General features: G+C 40.7%; 1 protein-coding gene across 9 annotated transcripts in view; it reads left to right on the top strand.

Annotated features, from left to right (window-relative positions):
- LOC137436574 (zinc finger protein 704) overlaps nt 1–18,962 on the top strand; it is a 158,873-nt gene that overhangs the window by 20,977 nt on the left and 118,934 nt on the right. For 6 of the 9 annotated variants that reach the window (XR_013624940.1, XR_010986310.2, XM_068130487.2 and 3 more), the window contains exon 2: nt 5,632–5,837. The exons of the other annotated variants lie outside the window; for them this stretch is intronic. Coding sequence is in view for 4 of the 6 variants with exons in the window: in XM_068130487.2 (XP_067986588.1) it covers nt 5,632–5,837 (206 nt within the window). In the remaining 2 variants the exon portion in view is untranslated. The remainder of the gene's footprint in view (nt 1–5,631; nt 5,838–18,962) is intronic. 9 annotated transcript variants of the gene reach the window in all.

Below are 18,962 nucleotides of genomic sequence, written 5' to 3' on the forward strand. Positions count from 1 at the left end.
AGAGGCCTGGCATTGAGCACGCAGCTACATTTGACAAACCTTAGGACTGTTAGAAATTTAGGATACCGGATTTTGGTTCCAGTTTTATGGTCTGTTGGTCGTCTCTAGTACAGGATTACTTTTCAGTAATTAAATGACAAGCATGTAAGTTGCCCTTTGTATCTGAAGGCCGTTCACATGAAACATGCGAACGAGCTGGTCAGCTTGTTTATAGTGGCAAAAGCTGCTGCCCGGACAGGAATAACACTCTGGGATAGTAAGTAGTGTAACCTGGTGTCAAAACCTCCAAGAAGACCAAACCACTGGTAAACCAGCAGTCCAGGCTGGAAATTGTAATTTGTCCAGGGGATAACTTGCGATCCTGCCAGCCCTGTAAGATGCGTAATGTTGCTCACAAAAGTGGAAACATTTCAGAGTGGTATTTGAAACAGCAGGATGGGATTATGGCTTTGACAATGATATTCCCACCATATCAGTTATTTTGAGAATAGAGTGTAATTGCTCTAGGTCTAGGAGGAGGTGTTGACTTGTCCTGTGGAATAGATTTGTGTTTTGAGAGTGGACTCTTGGCTGCTTCGTTCATGCAATGCCAGATATTTTTAATGAGAATTTAATAAATGCTCACCTTAAAAAAAAATTTAAACATGAGAAACCAATGAAAGGAACATTAGAAGATAGAAAAGGTAGACTGCATCAGGAACAAACTGCAAATTTATAACGTGAGGAGCATTATCTTGAGACCATGAGCAAACGAATGGAAATTGGTCGATAGTATAGGCTATAGGGTGTAGGTATTGACAGGGTTACCTGCATCATCTGACCAAGCATAACCAGGGAAGAATCAAAGCAAATAAATGTCAGCTCGAGGAAAGTCTGAAAGGGAAGCTCTTTGAAAGCTTCTTCTTTTTTTTTTTAGCAACTGGGCAATTACCAGGCCCGGTGTTTCTGAATCCTGACAACAATTGCGAATAGCACCCAAAATCTTGGATTTCAAGGTATCGGAAAATGTTAGATGTAACTGCGACTCTTCCTCGCTGTTGGTAAAGCCCCCAACAGGGAGCCGGAAGTAAAAAGCATCACTAGAAATCTTGTACAATTGCACAGCCAGTTTATCTCCCACAGCCAAAGAACACACCCTCAAACTTTACAATGCCCGAGGGGACGAGAAGGAATGATGGTGAGTGATGACCAAAGCGCTTTCCAGGAAGATGAGAGGGCGGCCTTTATTTCTGCTGTGAGTTTAATGGAGATTACTCCTTTCTGAACATCATCTCGATAAGCCAGGCTGACCCTGTTGTAATGGCCGGTAGTTTGGGCAATCCACATGATTTTATAAAATAGCTGATACATGAGGTCCTATTAGGTCAATAACGATTTGAACCAGTGGAATTTTATCACCATTACCAGCACAGAAACTATATAAGGGAATATTATATCATATTAATGAAGCCCTGGTGTTGGGCTAGCGGCTAGGGTGTCAGCTTAGGATCCTAGGATCCTGGGTTCGAATCCCGGTCGATCGCTGAATTAACGCCAGGGGGGTTGACTCAGCCTGTCATCCTTCCGAGGTCGGCAAATTGAGGACCAGTTCACTGGTAATTCCCTGTTTGTCGTTAAAGGCGGCAAAAAGGGTTGGCGTCAGGAAGAGCATCCGGCCGTAAAACATTGCTTCAAAAAGGGGACCGAAAAACAACAACAACCACGGTTCCCGAAAAAGGCCAACCCCCGCTTGCGGGGAAAAATGGCCTCTAAAGGTGGTTTTTAAATTTTTTTATTAATGAAACCCCAAAAAAGCAAGACCATGATCTGTGATTAGAATCTTCCAATCTTCTACAGCATAAATCATACAGTTGCTTCGCATAGGAGGGTGATTCAAATTTGACCTGGATTTTTGTTTTGACCTAAACGTTTACGTAAATTTAGCAGACTCAGTGGTGTAATGGTTATAACGTCCACAATGAGTCTCAAACGTTAGTGGTACAACCCCCGGCCATGTCATACCAAAGCCTGCAGGACATGCTGCTTCCTTACTTGACGTTCAGCATTTGAAAGCACAAGAGCACGGATAAACAACCATAGGCTGACATCTATCCATGGGGAGGAGAAAATGCCCCACTGAGTGCGGTGAGAAAGGCGATGCCATTGTTGTGACGTCGTTGTTACCCAGAGTGCCTAGGGAAGTGACGGTATTTCCCCCAAGCTCAGTGGCTGCCTTTGTCTCATTTAACAGACTGTGTTGTGTCTCAAGTTTTTGTTTGTATGTCCGTGTCCGTGTGTGTGTGGCAGCTCCACTATGAGCCTCAGATACTGTAAAAAAAAAGAAAAGAAAGAAGGAAAACAAGTACAGATACATTCAAAGTACACCGCCCCCATGCCAAATAAAGAAATATCCTCCAGCAATTTAATGTATTCCTGGGGCGTCTTCGGCGCCCGGCAATACCGCCGTGCAGCTCATAGAGACTGTATTGGGAGGGAGAGGTGTACAATAATTGATTGATTGATTGCATAATTAAAATCAACAAATCATGATCATACAATATTTTCTTAATCAATTGGTTAATAGCATACCAAACCACCAGTGCTTCTTCCGAAGCTGTAAAAATTCATTAAATAAGTCGTTAATCGAAAAAATTAAATAATCGATGAATTGATTAATCAATAAATCAAAAATATCCTTTATAGCCATATCACTTGGTCACTGTCGTGTCCAAAATATCAGCTTCCTAGCTCAAAAGGTGCCTGAGATATTGCCCAGATGAGAAAGAAAAGAAATAAATGATTAATAATGAAAATAAATACGGTAAATAATAACACTGGTCAACAGCCAAATTGGTTCTGACTTATTTTCAACTGTTTCTAACTAATTTGGTGCCCACGAATCCGAATCTGACCTTAAAATTTGGCTATCACGTAATGTTTACGTAGTACATCATAAGTGTGGAAAAAAATCTTTAGAGCATGCAAATTTCTTGATTAATTCTCAATAAGTCTATTTATTGTCACAAAAAATAATATGAACTTAAAGATTTTATTTACATCACATAAAAAAATGTAAATCTCCAAAAATAATATGAACTTTATAAAATATCACAAAAAATAATATGAACTTTAAGTTTTTATTTACATCACATAAAAAGATATAAATCTCCAAAAAAAATATGAACTTTATAAAATATCACAAAAAATAATATGAACTTTAAGTTTTTATTTTATTTACATCACATAAAAAGATATAAATGTCCAAAAAAAAATATGAACTTTATAAAATATCACAAAAAATAATATGAACTTTAAGTTTTTATTTACATCACATAAAAAGATATAAATCTCCAAAAAAAATATGAACTTTATAAAATATCACAAAAAATAATATGAACTTTAAGTTTTTATTTACATCACATAAAAAGATATAAATCTCCAAAAAAAATATGAACTTTATAAAATATCACAAAAAATAATATGAACTTTAAGTTTTTATTTTATTTACATCACATAAAAAGATATAAATCTCCAAAAAAAAATATGAACTTTATAAAATATCACAAAAAATAATATGAACTTTAAGTTTTTATTTACATCACATAAAAAGATATAAATCTCCAAAAAAAATATGAACTTTATAAAATATCACAAAAAATAATATGAACTTTAAGTTTTTATTTACATCACATAAAAAAACGTAAATCTCCAAAAAAAATATGAACTTTAAGTTTTTATTTACATCACATTAAAAGTGCTTCTGAACTTTACTTTTGCGTTTGTAGGAGCAATCACTTTCACGCTGTAAAGTCCAACAGTAGTCGCCCATCATGTTTGGATTGAATCGGTATTGATATGGAGTCTCCATGATGGCAATTTCCTGGTGAAACCTTTCTCCATGTTCATCACTGACATCGCCAAGATTTTGTGGAAAGAAGTCCAGATGAGAATGGAAGAAATGTATCTTGAGTGACATTCGAGCACCGAGCACCTGGTAACTCTTCAACATCTCGTCCACAAGCTCTTCATTATTTGGTGCTCGAAAATTTCCAAGGTAATTGTTGGCAAGAGCCACAAAGCTATCCCAAGCAACGCTTTCCAGCTCAGATAGTCTCGTTACAAAGTCCTGATTCGTGAGTACAAGACGAATTTGACCCGAATTTCAGCTGTGGCTGATATTCCTATGGTATACTGGTTCTCAAAAACTGGATGTGCTAGTGAAAATTGGATATCATAATCGAAATCGACAGGTTCATGTGGTTAGAATCACCTCGAAATATACTAGAACCATAAACCTTTAAAAATCTTGTTGACCAGTGTAATCGTAAAATAATTAAATAATTAAATAATTAATCAATTGGCTAATGGAATAACTAAACCACCACCGTTTCATCCACATCTGTAGCTTAAAAAATAATAATTAATTAATTCATTAATCGAATAATTAAATTATCGATTAATTGATTAATCAATAAATCGAACATAGCGTTTACAGTGAAATCAATTGGTCATTGTCATGTCCAAATATCAGCTTCCTAGCTCAAAAGGTGCCTGAGATAATGCCCAGAAGAGAAGAAATAAATAAGTACTTAATTAATCGATACAATAATTAAGTAAATAATGTTTTTGTACAAAAAATAATGTTTTTGCCAAAGTACTTGCTCACTATTGTGCCGAAATTTCAGCTTCCTCGCTCAAAGGTTGGCTGAGATATCGCCCGGACAAACAAACAAACAAACAAACAAACAAACAAATAAGAAAGAAACCAGAGTGAAAACTGAGTACTCCCTTTCAGCGGGCGTCATCGCCGGGCCCCCTCTGGCGCCCGGCGATGACGCCATGCAGCGCCTAGAGATGGAATAGGAAAGGAGCGGTGTACAAAAATACAACTCTTGCATTCTTTTTAAAGGCATTCTCCAGCTTTGGATGATGTTGGTTGATAAAAATGAGATGCTCTAATCGCTTGGTGTGTACATTGTTGATTGAGAACTCCAGTATTGGAGCAAGACATACATTCTGGACACTGTCTATCTATCATCAGTCATGTACTGATGTTCTTCCTCTTGACTGACAATCATCACGATAATATAGAGACAATTATGTGTAAATTTAAACAGGCGTTGTTTGATTTTTTTTGTCATTTTTAGCGGAAACTTCACAATTCATTTGTGTGCAGCACGTGGCTGCTGCTTTCCATAATTGCTGGGAATTCAGTTGTGCCGCTGATGCAATGCTCCTTTAGGATACAAGAGGAATTTGGAATCTGTTGAGGATGCCAGCGATGGGATCCTTAACGTCCTTCTGATGAACGACACGCACACATTGATGCATTGACCTGCTCTGCCAAACACCTGGGTGACAGTTTGGATCTGGGCCAAGGCTCTAACCCAGGCTACACATCTCAATGCAAATGTGAATGCCTTAAAAGTTGTCCTGCCAACCCATTTCGTAATTATTTCCTGTTTCACCTTTTTGTGATCGCATTTGCCACCATTTTGATTCAGCTCTTGCATTAAAGCATAAAAACCGCTTATGGGTAGCGACAACTGATACTATAAAGACAAATTCCTCAAAATTAATCTACATCAAATATTCTACATTTTATATGCAGGATTCTAGGCCAAGTTTGACCCAAACTCCCCCATGTTCTAGGTATCAGTACCGAATGGCTGCACATTTGCCTTTGTTGGAACTGGAGTATCTGTCGATACTTCTGACCTGGGTTCTGCTACCAGCCTTGGGCCCTTGGCTCCCCGAGCAGAGGATGAAGACCTGGAAACGACGGGCGGCTTTATTACCGATGTTGGACAAGACCCCATACGGCCCGTATCATCAAACATCGATGTTCCTCGCAACAGGCAAGCCTTTCTAGTTACCTCCGCCACCAAAGGTGGATGGAGGTTATGTTTTCACCCCTGTCTGTCTGTCTGTCTGTCTGTTTGTCCGTTTGTTTGTGAGCACAATATCTCAAAAAGTTGTGGACGGATTCGGAAGAAATTTGGCAGAGATGTAGTGTGTGTGACAAGGACGAAATGATTAGATTTTGGTGAAGATCCGGATTCGGATCCGGCTACGAGAATTTTTAAAGTGATTCTTCACCATTGGGAGATGGGGCCAAAAACGATACATAGCAGTATATCTCAAAAAGTTGTGGATGGATTTGGACGAAACGTGGTGAACAGGTTGTGTGTGTGACGAGGAAGAATCGATTCAATTTTGGTGAAGATCCGGATCCGGATCCAGCTTGTAGTGATTCTTCACCATTGAGTGATATGGCCAACCAGGTGGAGGTATACTCTCTACTGGTACTGAGTGCCCTTCTCGTTGGTTTTATTTCCATGTCCCTGATCTTGGATAGAGCAGCATTTTGTAATTTGTTCAGTGTGCCGGCGATAGGTCGCCTACTCTTCGTGAAGGACACCATGGGATCTTTAACGTCCACCAACGAATGCTGGCCCATTTAACGTCCATCCGAGGGACGGCACACATTGATGAATAACCCTACCTGTGAAACACCAGGATAACAGTTTATAGCTGTGTTAGAACCCTGGCTAGACAGCTTATATAGGTGAGTGGGACCCCCTCGAGGCCATCCTGTCATTCCTGATGATGAATACTGTAATATCATCAGCAAATTGTCCACACCTGGTTTCATGCTGTCTTAAAAAAGTATTTCTACAGTAAAAAAAATACCCTGCTGGATTAGTTATTCACAAGCGTTTATTTTATTTCTAACTAGAACGGGCACTCGGTAGAGCGCATACCTTCGCGGGAGATTGCGTTATAGTGATGACGTCCTGGATGGACATCTTCTTCTTCAGTCGCGCATAACTTTGAGTGAAATACGATCGAGTTAAAAATAGTCAGAATTTGAGCAAATCTGTTTCATTCGTTTGTTAATATGCCTCATCTATTGTCAAATCTGCAATTATAATTTTTTTTGAGGTTGAAATGATCGCGGGAGATCGCGTTATAGTGATGACGTCCTGGATGGACATCTTCTTCTTCAGTCGCTCATAACTTTGAGTGAAATACGATCGAGTTAAAAATAGTCAGAATTTGAGCAAATCTGTTTCCCAAAATCTAATCAAATGTGTCCCGTATAATAACCAATCATCCCACCAAATTTCATGCAATTCGGTTGAATACTTTTTGAGTTATGCGATTAACATACACACAGACAGACATACAAATAAATACACAGCGATCAAAACATAACCTTCCGCTTTTGCGAAGGTAATGAGGTCTTCTTCAGCAACAAGCATTGTGGGGACACCATCACTCGCACTTTGCCACACGTTTTGTTAGATGTCACGTGTCAAATTGTGCCACCGTTCCATGTTTTGAGGTGTTTAATGGTATTTAATAATTCAGTTTCTCATTTTCTGTAGACCTGTTAAGCCTGGTGTTGGCTTAGCGGTGAGGGTGCCGGCTTGGGATCCGAGGTTCGAATCACGGTCGATCGCTGAATAAACGCCAGGGGGGTTGACTCAACCTGTCATCCTTCCGAGGTCGGCAAACTGAGTACCAGTTCACTGGTAATTCCCTGTGTGTCGCAACAGGCGACTAACAGGGTTGGCGGCAGGAAGGGCATCCGGCCATAAAACATTGCTTCAAAAAGGGGACCACGGTGCCCAAAAAAGGCCAACCCCAGCTCTGCGGGGGAAAATGGCCCCCAAAGGTGGTTCTTATTTTCTGTAGATTTTTGTATTTTCTGTATTTTCTCTTCTTTTCTTATTCTTATCTGCATCCAGATAAGCAGCAGCAGCCTGCCTGTCACAGTAGGTCCCCCGTCTTGTTCTGACGAAGGGCTAATGCTCGAGACGTTATCTACACCTAGCTTCCCACAGCATTTGACCTACTCTTATTGCCTTTCAGTTGATAAACTGCATTGTTTAACTTGTTAGCTGACGCAGAGCGACACCAGCCTCCAGGGAGTCGAGCTACAATTCAATTCTCGCAGGGGTGATTGAACTGGCCGAAACAACATGCAATTGATCTATGAAGAGGTGTTGATAATTTTTCAGGAAGCAGAGAGGATGTTTCAGGATTCCGCCTTGCGGTCTCCCAACTTTTAAGGTGGAGCAGGAGAGAGAGAAAACAACATGCTGTTTGCTTCCGGATGATAAAGGACCCTGGAGACCTTAGATGAGGACTTTTATTTTTGTTGTGGCCCACAAGAAAAACAAAACGACGAGCATGTAAAATGCAAGTATGTAAAATAACTTGCAGGATTGAGGGAATTAAATGGAATAAGTAAATGGTAAATAAACAAAAAAGGGGACACAAGTTGACTGCCATGTGCAGCCAGCTTCTTGAACGGAAATTGGTGCTGGACTCAAAAGCTTGGAAAATGTGTTTGACGTTGACATCCATAATCTATTCATCAATTGTCTCTTCTTGCATTTTCTTGAAGAACCTTCCAGATGTATTAATGATGTTCAGCCCTCAAACCAGGATTGATGGTGTAATGGTTAGGGCGTCCTCTCCGAGTCAACGAGGTCGGTGGTTCAAACCCCGGCCGAGTCATACCAAATACTTGTACAAGGTACAATGAGAATGTGAGTATGTCTACAAAGTACGTACAATTAGAATGTGAGTACGTCTTTAAAGTATGTACAATGAGAATGTGAGTATGTCTACAAAGTATGTACAATTAGAATGTGAGTACGTCTGTAAAGTATGTACAATTAGAATGTGAGTATGTCGATAAAGTATGTACAATTCGAATGTGAGTACGTCGACAAAGTATGTACAATTAGAATGCGAGTATGTTGACAAAGTATGTACAATTAGAATGTGAGTACGTCTGTAAAGTATATACAATTAGAATGTGAGTACATCTGTAAAGTATGTACAATTAGAATGTGAGTACGTCTACAAAGTATGTACAATTAGAATGTGAGTATGTCTACAAAGTATGTACAATTAGAATGTGAGTACGTCTGTAAAGTATGTACAATTAGAATGTGAGTATGTCTACAAAGTATGAACAGGCGAGCCGCTTCCTTGGTTGACGCTCAGCATTTGAAGGATAGAACATGGAAATAAACCCCCATAAGTTGGCATGCACATGTTTTTATGCAAATTAGTCTTTACGCATGAATGATGACTCCCATTGCCTCTCTGATTTTTCTAGCCAAACGATTTTGTGGACTGTACATGGATTGTTTATAACTTATATTGGGGCCTCATATGTCATGTCTCCCAGGCACGGCTTCAAGTGTACAACAACAACAACAACAACAACAACAACATGCATTTTAAGGCCATTTTCCCTGCTAGAGCGGGGGTTAGCCTTGCGGTCCCCATGACAATCTTCTCCATTTTGCCCTATTTTCTGCATCTCTCCTTGTTAACCCCCTTGCCCGCATTTCTTCTTCCACCATCTTTAGCCAAGTCTTTCTCGGTCTTCCCCGTCCTCTACTTCCTTCTACATTCATTTCCATTACTCTTCTCAACCAGTCACTTTCATCCTTCCTCAACACATGACCAAACCACCTCAACCTGTTCCTCTTCACAGCATCCATCACAGGCTCTATTTCCATCATCTTTTGCAATTCATCATTTGTCTTCCTCTCTCTCAACGATACTCCACACATCCACCGAACCATTCGCATTTCCACCCTTTCCAGCCTTCGTTGCTGCTCTACGTTCATTACCCATGTCTCGCTCCCGTAAATCATAACACTTCTCACACATACAGCATACACCTTTCCCTTCAGCTTCAACGACACTCCCCTCCTCATCAGCACGCCACTCAGTTCCCGAAACTTCTTCCATGCACATCTCACTCGAGCAACCGTTGCCGAGTCTGATCCACCTTCTCCATTCAGCATGTCTCCGAGGTAGCAAAATGTTTTCACACCTTCCAGCTTCACGCCGTCTCCAAGATCCAACTCAACATTTCCTCCATCTGCTCTGTGCACACCGTACATTTGAATGTAGCTGCCACACTGGTTAATGACCCTTTCAGACCACTACATTTTTGATGAACCCACTCAGCGCACATTGTACATTGAATGGAGTTCACTCCGACACCCTTCCTGCACACAGCACACGTACACTTCCCAGTTCTTTCCACCTCAACACATGCTTCACCACTTGCCATCACCTTCGTCTTTCCGATATTCACCTTCAGACCTTTTGTCTCCATACATTCCTTCCACTTGTTCATCTTTTCCTTCAGTCCATCCATACTTTCTGCAATCAACACCAGATCATCTGCATACAACAACTCCCACGGTAAACCCTCCTTTACGTTCTGAGCCAGCACCTCCATCACAGCTATAAATAGTAGTGGACTTAGTACCGACCCCTGATGCACTCCCACCTTCACCTCAAACTCACCACTGTTCCCGTCCTTCGTCCTTACAGCTGTGCACGCTCTTTTGTACATTGCCATCACTACTCTGATCAACCATTCCTCCACTCCTACCTTCCTCAATGCCCATGTCAATACTTCGCGTGGAACCCTATCGAATGCTTTCTCCAAATCAACAAACCCAAGAAACAACTTCTTCCTCTTCTCCATGTACTTCTCCTGCAACTGCCTTACAATAAAAAGCACATCTGTCATTCCTCTTCCTGGCATAAATCCAAACTGCATTTCGTCAATCTTCACTTTCTTCCTTATCCTCCTCTCCAACACCCTTTCCAATACCTTCATTCCATGCTCCAATAACTTTATCGCTTGGTGAGCCACACTCCAGAGGGTCACCTTTCCCCTTGTATAGAGGGACGAGGGTACTCAGTTCCCAAACCACTGGAATGCGGCCTTCTTTCACCACCAGATTACAGATCTCCGTCATTCTCTTCACACCCCAATTTCCTGCTGCCTTCAACATATCTCCCACAATTCCCGTCGGCCCTCCCGCTTTTCTACTCTTCATTGCTTTTATCGCTTCCTTAGCTTCCTTCTCAGTTATCTTCTCTGCCGGTCCTAAAATTGGGTTACTCTCTATGTTGCCATCCCATTCATTCTCTGTATTCAACAGCATTTCCATATATCTTTTCCATCTTCCTTTAATTCCATCTGGGTCCACAACGATTTGTCCCACTTCATCCTTCAAGCAACTCACCCCCATCACATCACACCTCTCTTTCGCTATCTGCTTTGCAATCCTGAATACCCCTCTCTGACCCTCTTCCGAATCCAAGCGTTCTCCGAACATTTTCCTCCATGCCTTCTGCGCCTTTGCTACCTCTTTCTTTGCAGCCTTCTTGGCTGCCTTATAACTTTCATGCTCTGCTTTTTCTGCTCCCGTACCCTTCGCCTTCTGCCACTCCTTGAACTTCTTCCTCTTCTCGTCAATCCTCTTTCCAACTTCATCATCCCACCACCATGTTTCCGAGTGCCTCGGTGGTCCTTTTGTCCATCCACATACCTCACCAACGGCTCCCAACAGACTATCTTTCATTGACATCCAACCACTTTCAAGCTCAACCACATCATCCTCTACCCTACTCAGCCTCTCTTTTAATGCCTCCCTCACTGTCACCTCTTTCAACCTCCACACCTTCATTCTCAGTTGGTACTTCACCCGCCGAGCTCTCCTTGCACCTTTCACCGTTATGTCGCAGACAACCAAGTGGTGCTGTGAAACAGCCTCCTCCCCCGGGATCACCTTTGTGTCCCGGAGGTGCCCCCTATCTCGCCTACGCACCATCAGGTAGTCAACGGTTGTCGTCGACCATCAGGTAGTCAACGGTTGTCGTCGACCCACCTGACGTGTATGTAACAAGCTTATTATCCTCTTTCTGGAACTGAGTATTACAAATCAACAAATCAGCTCCATCAGCATACTCCAAAATCCTTTCACCTTCTCCATTTCTCACGCCATATCCGTAACCCACATGAACTCCCTCAAAACCGTCCATACTCCTTCCCACATGTCCATTTAGGTCTCCTCCTACCACAACAACTTCCTCATCTTTCACGTTTTCCATCAGCTTCTCTGTCGCACACCAGAACTTGTCCTTCTCCATCGCTCCGACCAACCTGCGGAGCATATCCTGAGATGACGTTCACCAAGAGCTTGCCAATCATCATTTTCACCATCATCAACCTATCACTCACTCTACTCACACTCACCACACTGTCCACAAACTCCTCAGAAAACAGGACACCAACACCATTCACGCCCCCCGGGCACCCTTGCCACACAAACTTCTATTTCTGTCCCTGCCTACCCTTCACCATTCTCACACCACTTCCTAGTGGCTTCAAGTTATGGCTTCAAGTATGATGTGCAATATTGCCCCTGACGCCTTACAGCCCAATTTTGACATTTATTCAACGCATGACCAATTCGTAAGCCCCACTCACAAATTCATAACCTCTATAAGCTGTCCAGCCTGGTTTTGAATCCCGACCCAGCTATAAACTGTCATTCCGGTGTTTCACAGGCAGGATGATTCATCAATGTGTGTGCCATCCCTTGGATAGACATTAAAATGGGCGTCCCATCTGCCAGCATAAGTTGGTAGACATTACAGATCTCACCGTATCCTTCTTGAAGAGTAGGCGACCTATGAACATATTCCAAATTCCTGCTCAAATCTTAGCCGAACGTGAAGCCTGGGCAGCTGGTTCGTGAAAGACTTGGGAAAGTTCTTGAAAGACTTCCTACGGCCAACTCGGCAAGAACGTGGGAATAATTGTGACCATTAAAGTCAAAGGATATTAACCTATCGCCATCCACATGACACGCACGACACACCGTCACCACCATCCCCCCTCTCCCTGCTCCTGGCCGCTCCCATAGGCGAGTGGGTGTTTCTAGTTTAATAAAAGCAACTAACATTTCATTGCGACTATTTCTAACTTTTAATTTGGGCCATCATCGGTCTTGCTATATTTGAAAGTACTATCATTTGTGCAATGACAAGTCATTAAATTTTCAGGCTGAAATGCACTTTTTTTCACCATTGATCTGTGAGGCACCACTGACATGAATGTCCATGTATCGTATAATGGTTATGTTCGCTTAATTCGGTAGAGCAAGCATAACGATTTGGGTTTGACATGAAGCATAAGTGTAAGTTTGACATGAATGAATTTTCTTTGATTCATAATCCTCTCATTGATTCATTCATATCTTCTTAACAGAAAAAGGGGTCTGGTGCCTCTGGTGCCCCTGGTGCCTCTGGTGCCTCTGGGGCCGCGGGGGGTGGTCGATAATTACAACACATGAGCGCACACTTTTGCTGCTTTATCCCTGTCGGTAAACGACAGCTCTTGTCCGACTGGATGAGCGAGCAATGCTTTGTGTACAAAGACTGAGTTTGCCCTTCCTCTGTCATAACCCCACGCCCATACACAGTCAAACTAGAAAGGGCAATGAAAGATTGCGGGCCCTCGTCAGGACTTGTTTTATGTGGTGTTTGTGTGGTTTTATAGATGTACTTGATTATCCATACGTATTGTACATACTTTATACATGTACTCACATTATAATTGTACATACTTTATAGACGTACTCACATTCTAATTGTACATACTTTATGGACGTACTCACATTCTAATTGTACATACATTATGATGTACTCACATTCTAATTGTACATACATTATGATGTACTCACATTCTAATTGTACATACATTATGATGTACTCACATTCTAATTGTACATACATTATGATGTACTCACATTCTAATTGTACATACTTTATGGACGTACTCACATTCTAATTGTACATACATTATGATGTACTCACATTCTAATTGTACATACTTTATGGACGTACTCACATTCTAATTGTACATACATTATGATGTACTCACATTCTAATTGTACATACTTTATGATGTACTCACATTCTAATTGTACATACATTATGATGTACTCACATTCTAATTGTACATACATTATGATGTACTCACATTCTAATTGTACATACATTATGATGTACTCACATTCTAATTGTACATACTTTATGGACATACTCACATTCTAATTGTACATACATTATGATGTACTCACATTCTAATTGTACATACATTATGATGTACTCACATTCTAATTGTACATACTTTATGATGTACTCACATTCTAATTGTACATACATTATGATGTACTCACATTCTAATTGTACATACATTATGATGTACTCACATTCTAATTGTACATACATTATGATGTACTCACATTCTAATTGTACATACATTATGATGTACTCACATTATAATTGTGCATACTTTCTCAATTAACTCACATTATAATTGTACATACTCAAAAGACAAACTCACATAATAATTGCACATACTTTATAGACGTCCTCACATTATAATTGTACATACTTTATGGATGTACTCACATTATAATTGTGCATACTTTATAGATGTACTCACATTCTAAGTGTCCATACTTTATGGGCGTACTCACATTATAATTGTAGAAACTTTATCGACATACTCACATTCTAATTATACATACTTTATAGATGTACTCACATTATAATTGTACATACTTTATGGACGTAGTTACATTCTAATTGTACATACATTATGATGTACTCACATTATAATTGTACATACTTTATGGACGTAGTTACATTCTAATTGTAAATTATCGAGGAACTCATATTCAAATTGTACGGTACTGGTTTCCAGTTGGTTTTTAATTAGTGTGGTTAATGGCCGATATGTGGCTAAATGCGTGTCATGCAGTGTCATAAGGAACACAGGAAAAGATTACAGAGGCAATTACAAACAGGGAATGAATTACCCATTATCCCTCGCTAATTAACAAGCCGCACTCCTCTGATGGGGACGAAGATACAAGCTTACCCGACATCCGGTCTACACAAATTTCCTACTTATGATACATCGAGGTTTCTTCTTCTTCACAACAGTTGGAGCACACACACTGCCTATGCAATCGACCTGGACTAAGGTATACCTACCCCCAATAAACGTAACAATACTTTATAGACGTATTGACATTCTAATTGTACATACTTTATAGACGTACTCGTATTCTAATTGTACAGGTTTTATAGAGGTACTCGGTTGCAAAAAGATAACGTGTAAAATTTGTGGTCTACGTTGGCACATGTTGCACATGATGTGCAGACAAAGAAACAGACAAATGGACCCAATTGTACATATTACCCTCTCCTTTGGCGAGGGTAATGACATGACATGGTTTGGTTTCGATTGACAATAACAGTGACCTTTCCACATGAATAGCATCACAAAGAGAGCATTGCATTGCCAAGTTGGTGCTTGGGTATAATTGTGCGGGATGTGTCGCTTGCACTGTGAACATATGTGAACATCTCACTTTCCGAAGCTTAATAATGGAGCACCTGACTCGGGACGCAAGCTTGCTCGGCTTACTGAACTCGTTTTGATATGATCTTTCCTGGTGGCTTTGCCTTGGAGAGGGAAAACCGCTTGCACCATGCTTGCCAGATGCACAAAGAGGCCGCAGGCTGCCTTTACGAGAGACGAGTGAATGTGTTTCAGCCTGCCCCAAGCTGTGAGCACTCTAACAGGCCTGGGTTTTTCTTTTAATGAACTCCTTCACGGCCATTGTAACATGTGGCAGCGTCACTTCACTGATGTACTCTTTTTCACATAATTATACTTTTCTTCACGAACACCACAAAAAAATTGAAAGATTGTCGTCCATCTTGTAACGTTGCTTCAGTCATTATCAAAGTATGCAAACCAAGTCTGTGGTGTGATTTAAAAAAAAAATTCTACATCTTTTCATCCTCATGATAGGCCTGACGTGGCCTGCAACTATGTACATGGCTATTTTTGCTATTGCTATTTTTTGTGTGAAAACATTTTATACTTCTTTGAAAGCATTTACACATCAATGTAATGTCACAGGATCTTCCTTAATTTGCCATTTGTAACCCGAGGGTAGAAAATGGGCAGAAAACGCAAACACTTTTCACTTTTAACATGGTGCATAGTTATTATATATATATATATATATATTCATATACATTCATATACAGTCATGTGGAAAAGTAAGTGCAACCCATGTAAAGTTTTGACTTTTTCAACATATTTCAGCATACAGCTATTTGATCTTCATTTCAACAATATTGATCGATAAAGGTGATATAATATAACAAATATCATGAAACATTTACATTTTGTAGTCCATTGTATAATTTAAATAAACATCAATGCAAATCTTGCATGTGGAAAAAGTAAGTACACCCCTGGCTCTAATATGTGGTATTGCCCCCTTTGGCAGAAACAACCTCAAGTAGGCGTTTCTTATAACTGTCTACCAGTCTCTGACATCGACTGGGAGAAATTTTTGCCCACTCCTCCATGCAGAATTCTTTCAGCTGTGCGATGTTTGAGGGGTTTCTTGTATGCACAGCTCGTTTCAAATCCCGCCCACAACATCTCAATGGGATTTAGATCTGGGCTTTGACTTGGCCATTCCAGAACCCTCCATTTCTTTCTTTTCAGCCATTCCTTGGTGGATTTACTGGTATGTTTAGGGTCATTGGCATGTTGCAAGGTCCACCTTCGGTTGAGCTTCAACTTTCTGACAGATGGCCTCACATTATCCTCAAGCACCCTCTGGTACAATGAAGAATTCATAGTGGATTCTATGACGGTGAGCTGCCCAGGCCCTGATGCAGCAAAGCTGCCCCAAAGCATAATATTTCCACCACCATGCTTTGTAGTTGGTATCAGGTTCTTGTGGTCAAATGCTGTCTTTGGTTTTCGCCAAACATGTCTCCTGGTACTGTGGCTAAATAGCTCTACCTTTGACTCATCTGTCCAGAGCACATTGTTCCAGAAGTGCTGATCTTTGCCTAGGTGTTCATTGGCAAACTTTAGTCTTGCCCTGATGTTCTTTCTGGACAGCAAAGGTTTCCTCCTGGCACACCTCCCATGTGGATCAAATTTGTGCAGCCTCTTTCTAATGGTAGACTCGTGCACTTTGACATCAACAGTGGCAAGAGCTACCTGTAGGTCCCGTGATGACATTCTGGCGCTCTTAGAGACTTCTTTCAGCATCTTGTGGTCTGCTCTCGGGCTGAACTTGCTGGGGCGGCCTGGCCTGAACAAGTTGGCAGTTGTTTGGAATCTTCTCCACTTGTAGATGATCTTCCGGACCGTCGAATGATTGATTTCAAATTGTTTGGAGATCTTTTTAAATCCCTTCCCAGACTCGTAGGCATCTATAACCTTCTTTCTGAAGGCCTCAGAGAGCTCTTTTGATCTAGGCATGGTGACGCCGCGCCGCACACTTCAACAACAAAGAGCAAACCAAACTAAATGTCTGAGGTTTAAATAAGACAGGTTCCTCCAAGATCCTCTCTAATGATGTTCTCATCATTTGCACCTGAGCTGCTGCACCTGATTCTAATTTTAGGTATTTGAAGTAGTGATAAATGTAGGGGTGTACTTACTTTTTCACATGCGAAATTTGCATTTATGTTTATTTAAATTACTAGGGCATGCCCGTACTATATCTATATCTAAAATTATATCCCCCCCCTCTATTTACATGAAATGGTTTGGTCCAAAGCGAACGGCTTGCGAGTGGTGACAATCCCCCCCCTCTATTTACATGCAATGGTTTGGTCCAAAGCGAACGGCTTCCGGAGTTTGGTAAAGAAATCGCCATCGCGTGCACAAACGCGCAGGAAAGCGAATGAATCGCAAATTCGTTTTTATTAGTTGTAAAACATAGTTTAACGCCAACATAGTTTGCAAACGTGAAATAAATGAATACGCTCTCAAATGTGCCATCCGAGGCAGAGTGTGCCCGCCACGTTCGGCACACGCGATCGTTCGCTGCTCTCTGATTGGTTGAATCGTTTTTTGGACATAGCTCGGTAAGTAATTGTCCGATTAATATGAAACCTTGAAAAGGCACATCCTCGGGTCCCCAGCAATATACCTGGCAAGTTAAAAGTATATCGGACCCGTGGTTGTCGAGAAACAGCGGTCACAGACAAACGTACAGACGTACAGACAGACAGACAGAGATTACTGGAATTATAGATAGATACAATGGACTACAAAATGTAAATGTTTCATGATATTTGTTATATTATATCACCTTTATCTATCAATATTGTTGAAATGAAGATCAAATAGCTGTATGTTGAAATATGTTGAAAAAGTCAAAACTTTACATGGGGTGTACTTACTTTTTCACGTGACTGTATATATATATATATACACACATCTTGCACAGTAAAACAACAAAATTCCAATCCTTCACTTGGCCACCATGGCATTCAGCAGATTCTAAAATAACCACAAAACAATAAACTTGTAATCGGAAACCAATAGCACTGGGCTATGCTTCCCAAAATAACTTTAGAAACGATGTAACAGATGTTAGGTGTATCATTCTAGACATTCTTATTGACTAGCAAGTAAGGCGATTAAAGACGGATGCTGGTAAAGGAAGAGAAAGCGGCACATCAGGCAAGAATGGCTCTACAATTTGGCAGAGAAGAATTTACTTTATCAGATAGAAATCCCACAGCCTCTCGAACAGAGTTGCAATCAATGGTTAGAGTTTTATGAAAGAAAGCCACAACTTTATCATGGAATTAATTTTATTTTGAGAATCGTAATTGTCTGGAAATCTATCAAGCTGGAATGCAGTTTTGTTTCTCGCCTTTTGACAATGGATGTAGTGTTGATGTCACCAAAGGCCATTGGTTTACGTGAAATGGTTATTTTCTAAATCCTTGGGCAGAAACTTAAAAATCAGGAAGTTGGCGAGTCACTTTGTATTGGTCAGGTTCTGCAGGTCTTTCGAACTGCTAGTAAATTACTAGCGTATGCTCAAGGATTCTTGTGCCGGTAATTAAAACCACACGCATGCTCTAGCTTCTTCAAACAATGTTTTATTTATTTTTTAAGTCGTGATACTGATGCTGTCTGGGATCATTATTCAAGACTCAAAACCCAGGTGATGTTACATGTATTCTCTTGGTGGAATGCTTGTGATAATTTGGCCAATCAGCTGCTTGTA

Source organism: Myxine glutinosa, chromosome 11, assembly GCF_964187855.1.
Source record: "Myxine glutinosa chromosome 11, kmMyxGlut1.1, whole genome shotgun sequence".
NCBI lineage: Eukaryota > Metazoa > Chordata > Myxini > Myxiniformes > Myxinidae > Myxine > Myxine glutinosa.